The sequence below is a fragment of the Colletotrichum abscissum genome (assembly GCF_030869225.1).
Source record: "Colletotrichum abscissum strain IMI 504890 chromosome Unknown Scaffold_24.1, whole genome shotgun sequence".
Taxonomy (NCBI): Eukaryota; Fungi; Ascomycota; class Sordariomycetes; order Glomerellales; family Glomerellaceae; genus Colletotrichum; species Colletotrichum abscissum.
Window position 1 is genome coordinate 608585 of NW_026850143.1, and position 17914 is coordinate 626498.

General features: G+C 52.8%; 10 protein-coding genes across 10 annotated transcripts; 4 read left to right on the forward strand and 6 right to left on the reverse strand.

Annotated features, from left to right (window-relative positions):
• Positions 1 to 267: 267 nt before the first annotated feature.
• On the reverse strand, positions 268 to 756 carry CABS01_09882 (uncharacterized protein; the record flags this gene model as incomplete). The annotated part of the gene is made up of 1 exon (XM_060543238.1): positions 268 to 756. One exon carries the CDS (start codon positions 754 to 756, stop codon positions 268 to 270), a length of 489 nt encoding a protein of 162 aa, XP_060399936.1.
• Positions 757 to 1008: 252 nt separating this feature from the next.
• CABS01_09883 (uncharacterized protein) lies at positions 1009 to 2449 on the forward strand (the record flags this gene model as incomplete). The annotated part of the gene is made up of 2 exons (XM_060543239.1): positions 1009 to 1934; positions 1996 to 2449. The coding sequence occupies 2 exons, from the start codon at positions 1009 to 1011 to the stop codon at positions 2447 to 2449; spliced, it is 1380 nt and encodes a 459-aa protein (XP_060399937.1).
• Positions 2450 to 2779: 330 nt separating this feature from the next.
• On the reverse strand, positions 2780 to 3787 carry CABS01_09884 (threonine dehydratase catabolic; the record flags this gene model as incomplete). Its single annotated transcript, XM_060543240.1, has 1 exon — positions 2780 to 3787. One exon carries the CDS (start codon positions 3785 to 3787, stop codon positions 2780 to 2782), a length of 1008 nt encoding a protein of 335 aa, XP_060399938.1.
• Positions 3788 to 4096: 309 nt separating this feature from the next.
• On the reverse strand, positions 4097 to 4336 carry CABS01_09885 (uncharacterized protein; the record flags this gene model as incomplete). The annotated part of the gene is made up of 1 exon (XM_060543241.1): positions 4097 to 4336. The coding sequence occupies one exon, from the start codon at positions 4334 to 4336 to the stop codon at positions 4097 to 4099; it is 240 nt and encodes a 79-aa protein (XP_060399939.1).
• Positions 4337 to 5278: 942 nt separating this feature from the next.
• Positions 5279 to 6950, forward strand: CABS01_09886 (cyclopropane-fatty-acyl-phospholipid synthase; the record flags this gene model as incomplete). The annotated part of the gene is made up of 2 exons (XM_060543242.1): positions 5279 to 5401; positions 5526 to 6950. 2 exons carry the CDS (start codon positions 5279 to 5281, stop codon positions 6948 to 6950), a joined length of 1548 nt encoding a protein of 515 aa, XP_060399940.1.
• A 537-nt stretch (positions 6951 to 7487) lies between these two features.
• CABS01_09887 (uncharacterized protein) lies at positions 7488 to 9557 on the reverse strand (the record flags this gene model as incomplete). Its single annotated transcript, XM_060543243.1, has 1 exon — positions 7488 to 9557. One exon carries the CDS (start codon positions 9555 to 9557, stop codon positions 7488 to 7490), a length of 2070 nt encoding a protein of 689 aa, XP_060399941.1.
• A 754-nt stretch (positions 9558 to 10311) lies between these two features.
• CABS01_09888 (uncharacterized protein) lies at positions 10312 to 11531 on the reverse strand (the record flags this gene model as incomplete). The annotated part of the gene is made up of 3 exons (XM_060543244.1): positions 10312 to 10791; positions 10845 to 11027; positions 11187 to 11531. 3 exons carry the CDS (start codon positions 11529 to 11531, stop codon positions 10312 to 10314), a joined length of 1008 nt encoding a protein of 335 aa, XP_060399942.1.
• A 1546-nt stretch (positions 11532 to 13077) lies between these two features.
• CABS01_09889 (stress responsive A/B barrel domain-containing protein) lies at positions 13078 to 13488 on the reverse strand (the record flags this gene model as incomplete). The annotated part of the gene is made up of 2 exons (XM_060543245.1): positions 13078 to 13284; positions 13384 to 13488. 2 exons carry the CDS (start codon positions 13486 to 13488, stop codon positions 13078 to 13080), a joined length of 312 nt encoding a protein of 103 aa, XP_060399943.1.
• A 446-nt stretch (positions 13489 to 13934) lies between these two features.
• Positions 13935 to 15319, forward strand: CABS01_09890 (fumarylacetoacetase; the record flags this gene model as incomplete). Its single annotated transcript, XM_060543246.1, has 2 exons — positions 13935 to 14877; positions 14976 to 15319. 2 exons carry the CDS (start codon positions 13935 to 13937, stop codon positions 15317 to 15319), a joined length of 1287 nt encoding a protein of 428 aa, XP_060399944.1.
• Positions 15320 to 16177: 858 nt separating this feature from the next.
• CABS01_09891 (homogentisate 1,2-dioxygenase) lies at positions 16178 to 17583 on the forward strand (the record flags this gene model as incomplete). The annotated part of the gene is made up of 2 exons (XM_060543247.1): positions 16178 to 16245; positions 16326 to 17583. The coding sequence occupies 2 exons, from the start codon at positions 16178 to 16180 to the stop codon at positions 17581 to 17583; spliced, it is 1326 nt and encodes a 441-aa protein (XP_060399945.1).
• Between the last annotated feature and the right edge of the window lie 331 nt (positions 17584 to 17914).

Here is a 17914-nt window from a genome sequence, read left to right on the forward strand (position 1 = left end):
ACGAATCACAATCGGGCTTCTCGTCATGTCTTGTTGTTCCCCCCCATCAAGCAATCAGGATCATACTCAGACCAGCTCAGGTCAGGCCAGTCGAAAGCATGAGCGACTCGCTCGGCCGGTAGGTGGGTAGAAGCAAATTGCGAGCGAAAAAAGTTCCCAAAGCTTTCCGCCTGTTCCTGGCTTCCCTTCTTCTTAGCTTCCGTCTGCCAATCCTTCTTTTCTTACGTAGCATCCGTAGCTCGAACTCACTAGCCTCACCTCGCACTCTCACCGGCACCGAGCCTCCCTCGCCTTTCTGCTGCCTGCGCGGTTCTCAGATCCGCACGGACTGGTCCCGGGCGGGCGCTTGTCTCTCATCGCCACGGTACACGGCAGAAACGTTCCCCTCCAAAGACCCCAATGTATGAATGATCCCAAGAGATCTTCAGACCCCCGGTAACGCCCCGAGCGGTGCGAATCTGCGGGCTGTTGTACGACGGTAAGGCATGCTTTCTTGTTGCATTTGGGGCCCAGGAGGGGCCGGCAGCCCCTCCCCCTTCCCTTCTTTTCTCCAGTGAGAGAGTCGAATCTTGGTATGCTCACGATCGGAGGATCCTTGAAACACAGCTCCCCAATCAACGTCAGCCTCGTTGGCGTCGCCCCCCGGGGGCCCGGAGGATGAACACCCCCCTCCTCCACCCTCCAGAGGTCCCTGTTCCGATCTAAATTACACTCCGTCGCCCAATCCCTCACCAGCATCGGTTTCTTCCTTCTCATTCCTTTCCTTTTTTGCCTATCCTAGTACCCTTTTACTCATCACTCTAGATTTCACGTCTTCTTCTCCTAGTCTCTTTTGTCTCTTTGCTCTGTTATCAATTATATGGATACCATTGAGCAACAACTCTCGTCATAACTCATCCTAGTCTTCAGCGGAGGTAATTTTTCGGAACAGGGAAAAGGAAGGAAAGTCCCAGGAAGGGCCGAGCTAGGAGAAAAAGGTCGTCTCGCAGAGTTTCCTACAACACCAAGATGTTATTGAACGACTGCTTCGCGCGGCTACCGCACACGGCCGCGATACTGCTTCTCTCGAATATCTTCGCCCTGACCGAAGCCGGCGCTCTCCCCCGTCAAACAGAACATGCTCAAGTTCACATCGCCTACCGCACATTGGACGTCCGTAGCTGGCCGCTGGCAACACCGGCGCCATGGCTGGGTATCATGAGGAGGCAGGATGACAGCACCAATACAGTCTGCGGGTACCTCGGCGGTGACCCAAATCTGCCGGCGACATGCTCTGCTGGTTCCCACTGCGCCATGGACGCTTCCGTCTCGGCCATCGGCTGCTGCCCGAACGGCGCCGCCTGTACGACGGGTGTCTACACGAGCTGTGTCGACGAGAACAGCCCCACTCAAACCGCTTCGGATCCGTACATCTTCACTTGCCAGGGCTCTAATGTCTGCTACCGCAATAGTTTCGATGGCGGTGCTTACCAGTATGGATGCGGCACGACAAGTCAGGGTACGACTGTTGCTGCTACTGCTTCAGGACTCAGCACCACGGTGGCCATCACGCACATCTCAGGCCTCGTCACGAGACAGGAGACCGCTTCATCGAGTAGCTCTTCCTCCAGCAGCTCAAGCTCGTCGAGCAGTTCTTCTACGACTTCAAGCTCTTCGAGCTCAACCACCAGCTCCACGACCAGCTCATCGTCAACGACCTCCACAACGTCATCAGAGTCATCAACCTCGTCTGCGCCAGCAGCCACTAGCAGCGCTCCTCCAGTAAACGCCGAGGCTGCCGCGGCAGGACTGAGACGTAACGGGGGCATTATCGGTGGTGTTATCGGCGGCTGCGCTGTATTCGTCGCCCTCGTCTCAGTAGCACTCTGGATGCGCAAGCGCAAGCGTGGCAACAAGCGTCTCGGTCCTGGCGCTGGCAAAGGTCCCACTTATGTGTAAGTCCAAAACCTGTCCATGACCATAATCACCAAGTCAACGAAACTAACTTCTCCGCAGCCCCCAAACCAACCAAAAGGACTTCACACCCGTGCCCGGCGGCGAGGTGATGTTCGACCAGGCAGGCTACGGCCACCCATCCATGATGCCAGGCGCCCACGGCAACACCACCTCCATCAGCGGAGGCCGATCCGCCAACAGCCCGCCGTCGTCCGCCCCCCACGGAGGATATAACCCCGCCAGCGGCGCCTCTGCGTCCGGCGCGTCCCGGTCGACGGGGGACGACACCCCGCTCACGCACCACGGCGAGATGGAGGAGTTTTCCAGAGGGTATAATGACGCTGTTGGGCGTGGGGGTGAAGGGGGACACAGAGCGACCAGTTCGGGTACGGATGGGAGCCCTTACGGCGCTGGCGCTGGGGCGACGAATGCGGGCCAACGGGCTGATGGATCTGAGGAGAGGCCGTTGTGGCAGCAGAACCGGAGGCAGAGCCGGAATCTCATGTGGATGTAAGATGGTATGAGGTCAGGAGGTTTGGGTGGGTTGGTTGGTCAGGCTCTGGTGTCTTGGAGTTTTGGATATATCTTGACATCATCAAGGAGGGACAAAATTGGCCCTTGTAGACTCGGAGTTGCGATGCTCCTAATACGTAAATAATTCGTATCACATCATTTGATATTTCTCTTCTGGAAATCTAACATGCTGTTAGCTCTGTCCTGCCTAGCCCATGGCTGCTATCTTGAGCCCAGTTCTATAAAACTCTCGACACTTACCATGCCTATGAAGCAGTTCAGCAGCTATAAAGAGATAGAGTCCACACAGCACAGATCCAGATTACCCTTGCTAGTCCAGCCCATATACAATCTTCTTCATAACCCCCTGATCAACGTTTCCCCCACAAAGCAAAACAACACTCGTCTGGCCTTCGACATCCTCCTTAACCTTCTCAAACCCTGCCAACGCCAACGCAGCAGCCCCCTCGACAACCATGTTCTCCTCCACCGCGATTCTCCTCATCGCGTCCGCAATTTCCTCCTCGCTACAACCAACAACTCGATCCACCACTTCCCTCGCAAGCGGCAGCGTAATCGAGTCCTCGTCCATCCCGCCCGCCACCGCCTCAGCAAGCGTAGGCAAATGCTCCGTCTCCACAACCTTCCCGGCACGGATAGACTCCGCAAGAGCCTGCGAATTCATCGCCGCGACGCCGTAGATCCTCACGTGCGGAGCGAATGCCTTGAGAACGGACCCGATGCCGCTGATGAGTCCCCCGCCGCCCATGGCGACGAAAACGTTGTCGAGCGGGCGGATTCCCTGCGCGGCGCACTGTTCTAGGATCTCGAGAGCGATTGTGCCCTGGCCTGCGACGACGAGGGGGTCGTTGTAGGGCGAGATGTAGGTGTAACCCTCCGAGGCGGCGAGGTGTTGGGCGTGTTGCTCCGCGAGACCTGTTTCTGCGCCGTGGAGGATGACGGTCGCGCCGAGGGACTTGATTTTGGCGAGTTTGGCGGGGAAGACCGTTTCTGGGAGGACGACGGTGAGGGAGCGGTTTAGGGCGTGAGCTGCGTGGGCGGCGCCGATGCCGTGGTTTCCCGAGGATGCTGTGATGAGCTTTTCGGTGTTGTTGTGGGAGTCGGAGCCGGTGGCTTGGGATGCGGAGATTTTGGAGGTTGCGCCGCGGAGCTTGAAGGAGCCTGTGAGCTGGAAGTTTTCTGCTTTGAAGAGGACGCGGGCGTTGGCGTCGCGGCCTGTTGTGCGGGCTGGGAGGAGGGGGGTTGTGTAGATGTGGGAGGCGATGCGGGACCTGGCTTGGACTGCGCTGGCTGCTACTTCGTGGATTGAGAGGGACATGGTGGTGTGTGGTGATGGAGATTCCGAATTTGAGCGATTGGAAATGTTGGACCACGGTAGTATGGTACTGTAGACCGAGCTGAAGATGTAAAACCAAACCCGGTTGTAAACGATGTATCTACGCAAGTACTTTATAGAACACTCTGAGGACGTCTTGGAGATGTACGAATCAGGGACTATGGTACTTTGGATCTGTTAAGGTACTCCGTACGCCCTGTTGATGACGGACGACCCACTCAAAAGGCTGCATTCCTGATTGGCTTGAGTACCATTTACCGTTTAGTGATGCAAGGCGCCGGATCCTTCCGACTAAAGTCCCAGCACCGTCTGCAGTGTAACGATGGCTCGGAACCGGGCCGGACTTATTGTTGTTCGAGTGCGACTTGGGTCGGCAACGGCGGGGCCCACAATGCCGTTAGATGTATCCACTAACGCCGTCCCGGGACCCGGGAACCCGGATGAACCCCGGATCGGATCCGGAGCAATCTGGGCTATTGATAAGGCAGGGCACCTTGAGATAAGGTTCCTTGGACCCTGAGCTCGTGCCATTACTCGGCCGAAATCGGATTCAGCATTTACTGTCATGCAAAAAACAAGATGCATATTTGAACGGCACAATTACAATGAGGCGTCATTTCGCTACCTTATGATTGAATCCCATCACCGCTCATTCTGGCCTGGCTGATTTCGCAAATTGACATTGTCTGATTGGCTCAACGTGGCCATCATCATTTCAAGACGCAACATGGATAGGTCCTGTTAAGGCCCGGGCTATCTAAACCCACAACCCGGAAGGGTGAAATTGGATGGTTAGGTTCTGCGGTCTACCGTTCTGTGCAACGCTGTGTGTGGCTGGCTATCAAAGTCTCAACCAAGATCTGGGGAATGTCGAGACCTTGGAGGACTGGACGGTCTAGAAAGGCCAGAAGAGCCACCGATACGATATACCCCTCCGGCCTCCGGGCGGTGAAGACTTTTTTTCGTGAATTCTTTCCTGACAGTTGGTGACTTCGTGGCCTCAACTGACTTGGCGGTGCATTGCCCGCAGGGGTCCTTGGGATTGCCAGGGCCACTTCAGCCAGTTGTGTGCGACGTTGCCCTCTTTTATCAGCGCCCCTGCATAAAATTGCCCACAAAAGCGGACCCAGCGGCGTCCGAGAAACACACAATGCGGTTAGGCCAAGACAGAAACGCTGCTAGAAGCCAAGTAAACCACCCCGTTACCACCCCCCGTAGGCCCCCGTAGCCCCCCCCGAAAAGGGCCCAGGGCCCCCCCAAATTCTGTTGGTGGTCGCGACCCGCGTCGGAAACAGCTCCAGCTTTAAATCTGTCCACACCTTTTCCACAGGCGGTGTCTCCAACTACATCTCCAACCACCTTTCCTCCTTTGTATCCCGATACGCGGTTAGAGAACGAAGCTGCGCGCGACAAAAATCGAAACCGCGGAGCTTTCCCTTCTAACTTAAGCACCATCAGCTTACATCGTCCATCATGGCTGACGAAAAGCGCAAGGACGGCGCGCAGCTTGAGGGTGACATCACCTTCATCGCGACCCCTGCCGCGAAGCCCTCCACGTTCAGCACTGGCGAGGACTGCGGTGTCAAGACCACCAACGTAAGGACTTTCTACCAAAACCCCTATCCCGCGGATTGACTCAATCGACTGCGAGCAATCACAGACAAGCTCAATTTCTTGCCTCCCTGCGTCTCTGACCCAAAGCTGACCTTCTCCTGTCCAGTACCCCACCATCAACAACCCTCCTCTGCCTGCCGAGGGCCCTGGCAATGAATCCTTCTCCAACTGGATCCTCGGAGCTGTCCTCGCCGGTGTCCCTCTCTGGGTCACCCGCATCTTCGGCGGCGGTCTCAAGACCTTCATCTTCTTCTTCATCCTCTTCGTCGTCCCCCTCCTGATCGCCTTCTGGACCGTCTCCTCGAGGTTCTCTCCCCGCATCAACGACAAGGCCAAGCTCCCCGGCCGCCCCGTCGAGCACTACCTCACCTTCAAGAACGAGGAGGACCGCAAGCAGTACAGCGGCCGCAACAAGATCCCCATTCAGAATTTCGCTGAGCTCTACACCGAGGGCCTCGTCGACATCAACGGCGACCTCCTCGACGCCCTCGAGTACCGCCACGACTGGTCCAACTTTGCCTTCACCTACTCCCTGTTCCGCTTCATCTTCCTCGAGTTCGCTCCCGATGTCATCTTCCACTCCCGCCAGCAGGATGAGGACCAGATCAAGCCCACCTACGACAAGGGTAACGACCACTACTCCTACTTCCTCGGTCCCCGCATGGTCTACACCAGTGGTCTCTTCTCCGACCTCAGCCGCGAGGAGACCCTCGAGGAGATGCAGGACAACAAGATGGCCGTCGTTTGCGAGAAGCTCGGCTTGAAGGAGGGCGAGACCATGCTCGATATCGGCTGCGGATGGGGCACCCTCGCCAAGTTCGCCAGTGTCAACTACGGAGCCAAGGTCACCGGTGCCACCATCGCCAGCAACCAGGCCGCCTGGGGTAACGACGGCCTCCGCCGCGCCGGCATCCCCGAGAGCCAGAGCCAGATCCTCTGCATGGACTACCGCGACATCCCCACCAAGAAGTTCAACAAGATCTCCCAGCTCGAGATGGGCGAGCACGTCGGTATCCGCAGACTCACCACCTTCTTCCGCCAGTGCTACGACATGCTCGAGGACGACGGCGCCATGTACGTCCAGCTCTCCGGTCTCCGCAAGGCCTGGCAGTACGAGGACTTCATCTGGGGTCTCTACCTCAACAAGCACATCTTCCCTGGCGCCGACGCCTCCACCCCGCTCGCCAACTACGTCGGCTGCCTCGAGAGCGCCGGCTGGGAGATCAAGAGCATCGACACCGTCGGCGTCCACTACTCTGGCACCCTCTGGCGCTGGTACCGCAACTGGCTCGGCAACTCCGAGACCGTCCACGCAAAGTACGGCCAGAAGTGGTACCGCATCTGGGAGCTCTTCCTCGCCTGGTCCGTCATCGCCTCCCGCCAGGGCAGCGCCACCTGCTTCCAGATGGTCGTCGTCAAGAACCTCAACGCCACCCACCGCATCGACGGCTTCTCTTCCCAGTTTGGCCTGTCTGGCGCCCTCGCCGCCGCCAAGGCTGCTGGCAAGGCTGTCTTCCCCCGGTCGACGTAATTGTAGAAATCACGCGACGCACCCTCCACTTTTTTATGTGCGAGGGTGTAAGAGTGTGAGGAAAATGGCTGTATGTGTCCATGAATGGAAATGAATGATTTTCCTCCCCCTCCCCTTTTGTCCTCCCGCGGCGACCCGACCAAGGTTTTTCTATCTTTTCTCTCATCTGGCTCCTGGGGCCGGGGGATGGCAAAACAAGAAGATGGGGCGGGGTGGAGGAGAACGGGCTTTTACGTTGTCATATTTTGGAGGTCGGGGCTTTCTTATAAAAGTTTTTGATCCCATACACAGGCTAGATAGAGAGAGAGAGAGAGAGAGAGAAAGAGACGCGCGGGATGGTTCTGAACCCTCCCACAGTGCTCCAGTGCTAGAGTCCCGGTTTCGTTACCGGGTTTCTAGATATAGGGGAGGAAAGGTGTTCACGAATGTCGACATGTTGTTGATGTTAATGAGACAAAAAGTTACAAGCTGATGTTGCTACCTATCTCGTGTTGCGTTGTCAGTGTTGATATGTATGCGCTCAGCTGGCACCTCCCATCAAAATATCCTAAACTCCACCTCTGCGGGCTCAGTCTGAAGGAATTCACCGAACATCATGCCGTCTAGGTATGCGTCCCCCCCGAAGTAAAAGTGCCCTTCAGACCGTTCCTTCAAGACAATGGGACAAGATGCCCCCCAAATCAGCGTCACCACATCGTCTACCTCGACTCCAACGTGCCCGAGACCAACCCTCCCTTTTGCGGTCTTGAACAGCGTGCGGTTCCTATTGGTCGCGCCCAAATATCTTCGCGCATCTTGCGCAAATCTGCTCAGATCCTCGTCAGTTACACTGATGTATTCATGGGATCTCGAGGGGCTGCGGCTTCGAGTGTCTGCAATAATGAACACCGTCTCTTCTGTGGTCAACGTCGCCGCATCTAGAGCCTGGACTCGCATGATTCTCCGCCAAAGGTCGGTGACTTCCGCAGTGATTGTGTAGCGATGATTGTCCTTGATCTTCCGGTAATCGGCGCGCCTGAGTATACGCCAAATGTGGTCTTCTTCAGGGTCAGGCTCCGGCCCAAGACCGGCGAATTCAATGACCGAAAGGAACCAGTCATCGGGCCTTTTCAACGTGGGCGCAGTGTAGACATCGACCTGCTCCCATACGGGAGGAGCCATCACTTCCGTGACTTTATCGACGTAACATCCTTCCTGGAGTATGCTAGTTCTGCCGTCGTGTATTACCAGGCAGTCGGAAGCTTTCCGTCGCTGCTTTCTCTGTGCCGCTGCTTCAAATTCATGGCTGTAGCTAATCGGCCATGTGGACACACCGTATTGGCCAATGACTTGCCAGTCTGGCACCCATGTCGGGAGCGTGCCATTTCGGTCTTCTGGGACTGTGGAATCGAGACGAAAGCGGGAGGGCCCGCCACCAGGAGAATCAAGTATAGTGGTCGTAATATTGACAAAGACATCCTCCTTGGAAAGCGAGTAGTCTACTCGGGAGCTTTGTTTCTCGTTTTCTTCGAGTATGCCAAGTAATCCGAAAAGAATATCTCTCGGGTCCGTGGCAGAGTAATGAGGCCGCTCCGGGGCGACGGTCAGCTCCCATAAGATGTTCTCCAGCCTTACGCGAACACCTCGTCGACGTTGGTACCGCACTCCCAGAGACTTCAATCCTCTGAGCGCTCCTGATATCGGTAAAGTAAACCTGGTCCAGGATGGATGGTCGAGATGGACTGCACCCCGATGATCCCACAATATCCTGAGAGCAGCGTCGAAAATATCCAACAAGACGCTTCTATTTCCAGCAACTACAACAGAGGTGTTCCGCGCGAGTACTACTTCTTGAATGATCCAGATGCGTTGCCAGTACTCTCGGTCAAGGAGATCACGAATCGCCTCGCTTATTCGTCGTGAACGGTGTCCGAAAAAGTCACAGAAGATGTCGTATACGGCCAGCCTAAATCTTATCAGGCATTCTCTTTCCTCGATTTCTGATTTTTCCTTTGGTGTGGAGTCTTCTGTCGTTCTATAAGCTTCCTCGATGGTCGTCATTGACTCGGTAGGATTGATTGCCTCGCCCTGGGTAGAGAAGCGCTCTTGGATGTATAACTTGACCTCTTGATTATCCCTGAATTTCGACCTCAAGTCTACAGCGTCGCACTTATTGAGTGTGGTTCCAGTCCGGGAAATAAAGTCCATAGCTAAATCACTGTTTTCGGTTCCGGGGCCCAACCACACGTAGACCATGTCGGCGCCGCTGAAGATATCCCGCATAGTACCGATCTGCCAGCTCTTCTCCTCTAGGTTGGCCTGTTCAATGCAGAGCGCGTCTATCCAGAACCAGGAGTCGACCGAGTTCATTTGCAGTTGCTGGAGCGCGGCATGAAGGTTCAAGGTGACGCTGAAAGAGGCACCTTCGATCTCAATCGGCGCCGTGTCGGTGGCGCTCCCCCACACGTACGAGAGTGCCGCGTATGACAGTCCCGGCTCGTCTAGCGAGGCGTGTTTGATTTCAAGTGCGATCGTCTTCTTGGCGCTGACTTGTTCGTTGGGCGGGGGGCGGATTCTGACGAGCCTGATTTCTCGGCGACTTTCATTGAGGGGGGCGTGAGTGAACATGTTTGCGCTATACGGCGGTGTAATGAAGACATAAACTCCTGTCTTTACTAGGCTTTTGCTTGAAACTAAACACTTTTGTACGACGGACAGGTTTGAGCGAGGATTAAAAGGCTCCCAAGGGCATGAGTGTGTTGAAGAAGAGGTGGTTCAGAGAGGCAGCCTGCACCATGAACGTTGATCGCATAAGAGGGATTTCATTGGTTGTTCACTTCCAGCCAGTAATAGACGGGCTCTATCTGTCGTGGAAAGGATTTCAACACGCACTCGTCTGCCGAGGGCAAGGCATCCGCTCGTACTGCTCTGGCATATCAGACTGGGTATCCCAACTTTCGAAGGACGGCATAGATTTCTTCAATAGTCGCTGCCGGAGTCCCAGTACCGCCTTGCTGTTCAGTCTCATCAGTCTCGTTACCATGCTTCTATTCCACTTCTCGTCGCTGCCAGTACTGAGGTCTCGCCTTGCCGCGTCTCCTATACACCCCGCCCCCAAGCCTCTTCAAAAACATGGGATGGCCCTCACTTGTTGGATTATCCGAGTATCCAAATTCGATGGAAGGAAGCCAGATCGGACGGGCCAGAAGGTTTCCAGTCTTGTCCCAGCACAAGGGAACGCCCTGCTGTTGCGTCTCCATGCGCGACCAGCAGGCTTAGCGGCAGCGTTGTCTAGCTGGCTATGGTAGTGTATCACCGACGAACATCTCTTCGAGCAGCTGCCATATGCGACGTCGGTTGTGTAGACCACCAGGTACATGGGCTAAATCAATATGATAGCCAATCCCTGCCATAGTTGGTTTGCCTTGAGGACCATTGACACCGGGTGTGGCCCTGACAGTGTCAGGTACATTTGGGAGAACCCCTTAGTCGACGCCCCGACTGAGCTGCCGCACCAACAGCTCCAGTCCCATTCGAAGGACTCACCACCGGGACAGAGCTCAGAGTCTTTTGCGTCGACACAAGCTGGGTCAATATCCCACAGCCAGGGTAGAAGACCGCGGGAACCTGCCTTGAGTTGATCCTTCCATAATCTCTGGGGTAACTGGTGGGATGACTCGGGAGGCATGTCACGCCCCATAGCCGCGAGAATGTTATCGAGAATCTCGGTCGGCAGCTTGGAAAGGTTGTCGGTAAGCATGGTACCTTTTTTGGTTCGAGTGACTTCGGATCGGCCGGTGCGTAGATTTTGGAGCAGGCAGCTCGTCAGTTCTTCGATTTCCAAGGGGCTACTAGTGAGAGTCTATGTACATGTCAATGACCAGCGATGATGCAGACAGCACGACATGCACTTACATAGTATAGAGTAGATAGAGTAGAAGGATAAGGACCAGGCCAATGCAGCCCGGAGAAGTCTTCTTCCTCCCAGGTTGGCTCACCAGCCACGGTGGATTGAGGCACATGATAGTCGTTGCGGCTGAGAGTGTAGTTTACTTGGGGAAAATAACCCGACGAGCTTGAGCATTTGGAACTGATGCTCTGTCTTCATCTTAGAGCTGTCCACAAACCATGCAGATCTCGCACATGTGATAGCGTTGAGGACGCGAATACTCGCTCAGCGATGTCCAAGCATTCGGCGTGGACAGCAGCGTAGATCCGGTCATCACATGTTTACCCCTCGCTAAGATGAAGACTGACATGCTGTCGGCCACCGTCAGGGTCAACTCTGAGGAGCTTGAGCGCTTCATTTGCTTCAGCAACATGAACCTCGATATCTGAAGCTTGAGATCTCGGCCGAATATCACATGTGTGAGGTAAATCGTCAAATCCTGGCAACTGATGTATAAGCCTTTGTGCGTAGTTTGGAAGGAGGTTCCCAAACTCGTCGTCAGGATCGCAAAGTAAACGGGCTTCTGTGAGCCATCTCGAATTGTCCTCCAAGTCGCCGAAATCTTCCAATTCCGGAGGATTAACGACTTCGCCAGTTTCGATGTCCTCTAACATTGGCCCTCCATATAAGACCGCGTAGATGGATAGGCGCATATTTGACAGATCCATCGAGTTTTGTCCATGCCATCCGAACACACGGCGGAGAGGCTACCCGGGGAACGATGATCAATATGTCGAGACGCCCGGGCTGAGGAGCAAGCTCTATCTATATCAGAGTGAGGAGGAAAATAGGGGATGCGCCGAACCAAGTATACACAACTCAAGAAGTATGTGTATCGATACGCGACGGGAGGTAATGCTCGAGGAGTCGTAATGTCTCTTGGGAGAACTTAGGTCAAATCTTTCAATGTCCATGGCGAGGCGTTTTGTGCAGATGGACGTTGGAGGGAGCAGGCACGAGCGGCCTCAGGTTCTCCACATCTTGTTCTGGCTGTGATTCGTGCGCAAAGTGAGAGGCACGTATCCTGATAGCCAACATACTGTTGGAAACACGTAGGCGCTTGCCACCTTGCCATGTTTGTTTGGGGGCTACCGTCATTGTTGGAATGGGATAAATGCCCGACACCAACCATAAGGCCTCTAAAATTAGCCAGATCTAGCAATCAAGACTATGTCTCAAGATCCGTGGGTTACCACTAACAAGAACTCTGAAAAGCTGTTGGTGTCTTGTTTGAGAAGGTTTGCAAATGCACCCTGCAATTACAACACTGGCGGAAGCTTTTGGTGAGATACCAACTGAAGTGGTTCAACTTTGGCCTCCATTCTGGATCGGCTGAGAGAAGACGCTCATCAATGGAGAACCCAGTGGCATCAGCTGTTCAAGCGTAAGTGAGAAACTTCCCTTCAGTCCAAAGGAACTGTACTTAATGACTTTCTAAGAAAGTCGAATACAAATGACGCAGATTGACTTCCAGGAGCAACCCGAGCATGTCTTTGCGTGCATTGGGCTATCGAAGTGAGGAAGCATGAGGAGTGAGTGAGTAACTGTCGGAGAATCTTAGTTTGATGCAGGTTTCATTTGAATGAGACGGAACTCTAAGTTCTTGTGATACGCTGGAGTTATTATGCATATTTCATTCAATTATGATTTACTTTGTCGAAGTCCCCGAAGAAATCTCATTCGACGTATCCCATCGAGTGCTACAAGGCGACAGTACAATGGTCTCCAGCTTTTCTCCAAATTCTCTAAGATATGAAATTTTTGATTTGCGGATATAATGGAAATTAATCGGAATAACGCCTGTTTAGTTCTTCTCCCGCACTCGGATGTACTGTCGCCTTGCAGCACTCGATGGGATACAAAGCCTAGTCGCCATTTTCCGCACCGTCCTTATACGGCATTGTATGGGTTTGGAGTTGAACTTCTAATTATAATATCAGAAGAATGGCATTGTTGCTCTCAGTTTTTTATGCACATTGTGCTCTTCCATCTTCAAGTGACATAGTACTATCAGATGTACTGCACATACGACGGGAGGCAGGGGATCATGAAATACACTCTCGGTTGAGATCACACCTGAATATGACTACAAGTCATTGGTCTCCTTTGATCTGTTTGAAACTCAGCCACAATGTTAAAAGTTCGGATCACTGAATATTTTCTAGGCTATAGTTGATGGCAACTGAGTTTGTTTGTCACTTAACCCTTGAAAAATACCATGGCAAAGCCCTGGTGAGCACCCTTAGCAACTCCCTTCAGCTCTTGATGTGCTGCGCAGCCGTTGTCATAGTAGTCCATGTCTTCTTTTGATGAAAATGTAGAGATAGCCGCAATCGTGAACCCTTGGGCCCTTTGATCAGCAACAGCTAGGCCGGCCTTCACTGAGATGATGTACGGCTTGCCATCCTACAACTTGTGAGCTCAGAGTTCATGATACGATATCGAAACAGTGCTAGCCAGATGGAAATTGACTCCGTAAACAACAGCCCAGGTGGTTATACTCACTTTCAAGGCCTTTTGGGGCATCTGCTGATAGAGCGACAATACTTTATTTTGATTCTCCTCGTCTGGGATCTTGAAAAGAGTGATTCGCGTAATTTGTTCAGACATTTCCGTGAAGTTAATGACTTGGGTTTTCTAGAGTATCAAAAGTCACGAGGCAATTTGGTGTCGTTGTGTTGTGGTAACTATCGTGTAATTCGATCAATAGCTGACGTTAAGACTGGAACTTGGCAGACCCAACCTTCCCGCAGATCAACTTTCTTGTCGGGTGTTTTTACACTCGGACAGATAACACAGAAGCCGAGAAACTTCCATTGCCGAAGATCCCTGAACCGCCGGCAGCGGCAGATTCGTGATTGAATGAGGGGGTTGTTTGCATTCCGAGCCGTCGGAACCAAATTTCGGATTCTCGGAACCCACCATTTCGATGGCTGTCAGGGCGATCATGGAAATGTAAATAGAAGCATGTTAATACACGGGATCAAACAAGCTCGAATTACTAAGGTGTTCATTCAACAGAATTGCTGGAGACTTTCCACGTCTAATTGCGCAAGATGAAGTCTTGGCTCCCCATCCCACCCCGGTCGCACTTTTCGCTGCTGAACATTCCTTTCGGGGTGATTTCGAGCAAAGATAAGCAATTACACAGACCCGCTATCGCCATCGGAGAACACATCCTCGACCTTGATGCTTTTGCTACGGGCGGAGGTTTCAGTAAAGCAGCAAATGTGTCTGCCGAGCATGCAAAAACGTTCTCACAGCCCACCCTAAATGCCTTTGCCGAGCTTGGCCGACCGGTGCATCGCGCCGTCCGTTCATACCTTCAGGACATATTTCTCAACGACACAGCTCATCCAGACGTGTTGAAGGACAATGAACCCCTCAAAAAGGCGGCTTTGAGGCCCATTTCTGAGGTGTCTATGCACCTCCCGTTCGCCATTGGAGACTACACAGACTTTTTTGCGGGCAGAAACCACGCTCACAACGTCGGTGTTCTGTTCCGTGGACCAGCCAACGCCCTTCAGCCGAATTACAGCCATTTGCCCGTTGCCTACCACGGTCGTGCAAGCTCAGTCGTTGTCTCTGGAACTCCTCTTAGACGGCCTTGGGGGCAGGCGCTGCCGGCCCCTGGCGCAACCGAGCCCGTTTTCCGGCCATGTGCGCGCCTCGACATTGAACTCGAGATGGGCATGTTTATAAGCAAGCCGAACGACCTTGGTAGCCCGGTGTCTGTCAAAGATGCCGACGAGCACATCTTCGGCTACGTCTTGATGAACGACTGGAGTGCAAGAGATATTCAGCAATGGGAATATGTACCCCTTGGTCCGTTCAACGCGAAGAATTTCGGAACCACGATTAGCGCCTGGGTCGTGCTTGCGGACGCACTCGAGCCATTCAGAACGAAAGGGCTAGAAAACGAAACCCAATTGCAGAAGTATCTCCAAGAAGATCGGTCTGACAACGTTCTTGACATCAAGTTAGAAGTGACTCTTGCTCGTAAGTTGGAACCTCCCGACTACCATACACATATGGCAAATGTGCTGCGTTAGAAAAAAAACCAGGCTAATCTAAGCACGCTTTTCTACACGATGCAGCTTCAGAAGGCGAGGAAACAACTGTTACTCGCACATCTGCCAAGAATCTTCTCTGGTCCTGGCCGCAGATGGTGGCTCATCACTCAATCTCTGGCTGTAATCTTCGTGCTGGAGACCTTCTCGGATCTGGTACCATTTCAGGGGACCAAGCAGGGACGCAGGGAAGCTTGCTGGAGCAATCTCAAGGAGGCAAAGTCCCAATCAAGCTGAATGGCGGGCAAGAGCGGAAATTCATCCAAGACGGCGATACGGTAGTTATTCGAGGCTGGGCTGGCGAACAGGATGGTCAATTAGTTGGGTTTGGAGAGTGTGTTGGCCAAATACTGCCTCCAATTGCAATGTAAAGCAATGAGAGGCCTATGAAAAATTGGCGATTTTAGAGTTACATAGTCAATAAATCATGCCATCAAAGTCACATAATACCACAGCTGGGAAGTGCGGCTGTTTAAGATGCTATATCTTGCTCATTTTTATCGAACAGTGATGGACAGGCACAACCAACTGGTATTTTGCAGATTCTAATACTGGATGTATTTTCTTCAAAACTGGTCATCAAGGGAAACTGAACTTCGAAAATTATGGCTGCATGACGAGTCCATTCCGAGAAGGTGGCCAATGAGCTATTGCATTATTCCACAACTGCAGACATTTGGCGGGCTTGGGGCTTCCTTGGCGTTATGCAACAGCTGAGTCACTTAGCTGATAGAAGCTCAAGGTCTAGCTGAGATCTGATGTAATCGTATCTCCCCTCCTCTAGATGTCCACGCCCTGAACGTTGCCGTGTTCATGAGCCGCAACTTATTCGGAACTGTTTGTGTTCCGCAGTTCCGAGTGGACGCACGAATTGACTTCAAACACTGCATCTTGCAGTGAAAGTAATTTTCCGTGACAGTTAGTTCCGTAGCATTGGTTCCATCATGTCTCATTTGCCTTTCCCTTCGGATCACTGCAACGCGGGGTTGGTCGCTTCGACTGCAGCGGTGCTGTCCCAATGTGCGCATCCCAATCACACGTGCCACCCCAAACATTTAGATAACCAAGGCTTCTTATACTACATAAGATTTGCATTCGAGGGAGATGATAAGCGCTGTTTCATACCAAACAATTGAGGCATGCTTTCAGGATACGTTCATTGCCTACCTTATCAATCTTCACGACTATAACTGTGTTTCGGGACTACGTTCCTCATCCAGCATACAACCATGCCTGTGACCAATTTCTCCACTGAGGAGAAGTACGAGTATCTCAATGGATTTGGGTCTCTTCATGAGTAAGTTCAGGCTTCTTGAATTAGTACTAGTGCCGAACTCCATTATTTCGTCAACCTGGTGTTGACCAACAATCATCTAGATCAGAAGCGATCAAAGGGGCTCTTCCTATCGGTGCCAATTCTCCACAAAAAGCGCCATACGGCTTGTATGCCGAGAAGCTATCCGGCACTGCGTTCACAGCACCTCGTCATGAAAACCTTCAGACTTGGCTTTATCGTATCATTCCAGCGGCCGCACACTCTACGTTCGAGCCGTTGAGGCAGAACAGACCTGACTCCGGAGGCAAACTTCACCAAATCCCGAATCAGTTGCGCTGGGATCCGTTTGACATCAACCATGAGACAGATTGGATCAGCGGCCTCAGACCAGTCGGTGGCGCCGGGGATCCCAGCATGAAGACGGGTCTCGGGATCTTCATTTTTGCTGCTGGTCGAAGCATGGATTCCAACATGGCCATGTACTCTTCTGACGGAGATATGTTGATTGTCCTCCAGCATGGTGTGCTTGACATCAAGACCGAGCTGGGCAACCTGCTAGTTCGTCCCAACGAAATTGCCGTCATTCCACGCGGTATCAGATACCAAGTCAACCTACCTAACGGACCAGTCCGAGGATACATCCTTGAGCTCTACCAAGGTCATTTTGTACTCCCGGAATTAGGCCCTATCGGTTCCAACTGTTTGGCCAACGCACGGGACTTCCAAGTTCCGACGGCAGCCTTTGATGAGGACGCAAGTCAGTGGTCCATTGTCAATAAGTTCAACGGAGATTTCTTTATCGCAACACAGAACCACACGCCATTCGATGTTGTGGCCTGGCATGGACAATATTACCCATACAAGTACGATCTTGGGCGCTTCTCCGTCATAGGCAGCATCTCATTTGACCACCCGGATCCATCCATCTATACGGTTCTCACTGGCCCGTCAGACCACCCAGGCACGGCTGTGGCCGACTTTGTCATCTTCCCGCCTCGTTGGCTTGTGCAGGAAGACACCTTCCGCCCTCCATGGTACCACCGAAACACCATGTCTGAGTTCATGGGCCTCATCTGCGGCGACTATGACGCAAAGACTGGTGGCGGCTTTCAGCCTGCTGGAGCAAGTCTGCATAACGTCATGTCTGCCCATGGCCCTGATGCTAGCACGTTTGAGAGGGCGTCACATGCCGAGTTAAAGCCGCAGAAGATCGGCGAGGGAAGTATGGCTTTCATGTTTGAGAGCTCTCTGATGATTGGAGTGACGGATTGGGGCTTGGAGACATGCCAGAAGGTTCAGAAAGGATACAGCGAAGATAGTTGGACGGGACTGGTGTCCCACTTCAAAAGGCCGGAGTAATGTGTACTGTCATAAGCGGGTTGGAATTCGTATCATTAGGGCAACTATATATGAAACATATTGTATCAAGAGGTTGAGGAGATAGCACCTTGCATCGATACGTTGTGTAAGGCAAGTGTTTTCAAGCGATCTCGTCACTTGTTTGTGCCTTTATTAGTTCGCATGAGCTCTAAGTTTCTTTTCTTCGGAGAAACAGATTGGAAGTTGTTCAACACTAAGATGATGTGACGTATTCACTTATGCTTCGTATAATACTGGCTGAAAGCGCATGTATTTCACCATACTTACAACCAGATAAGGGAGTACATGGCTAGAATCCAATCTCAATTGA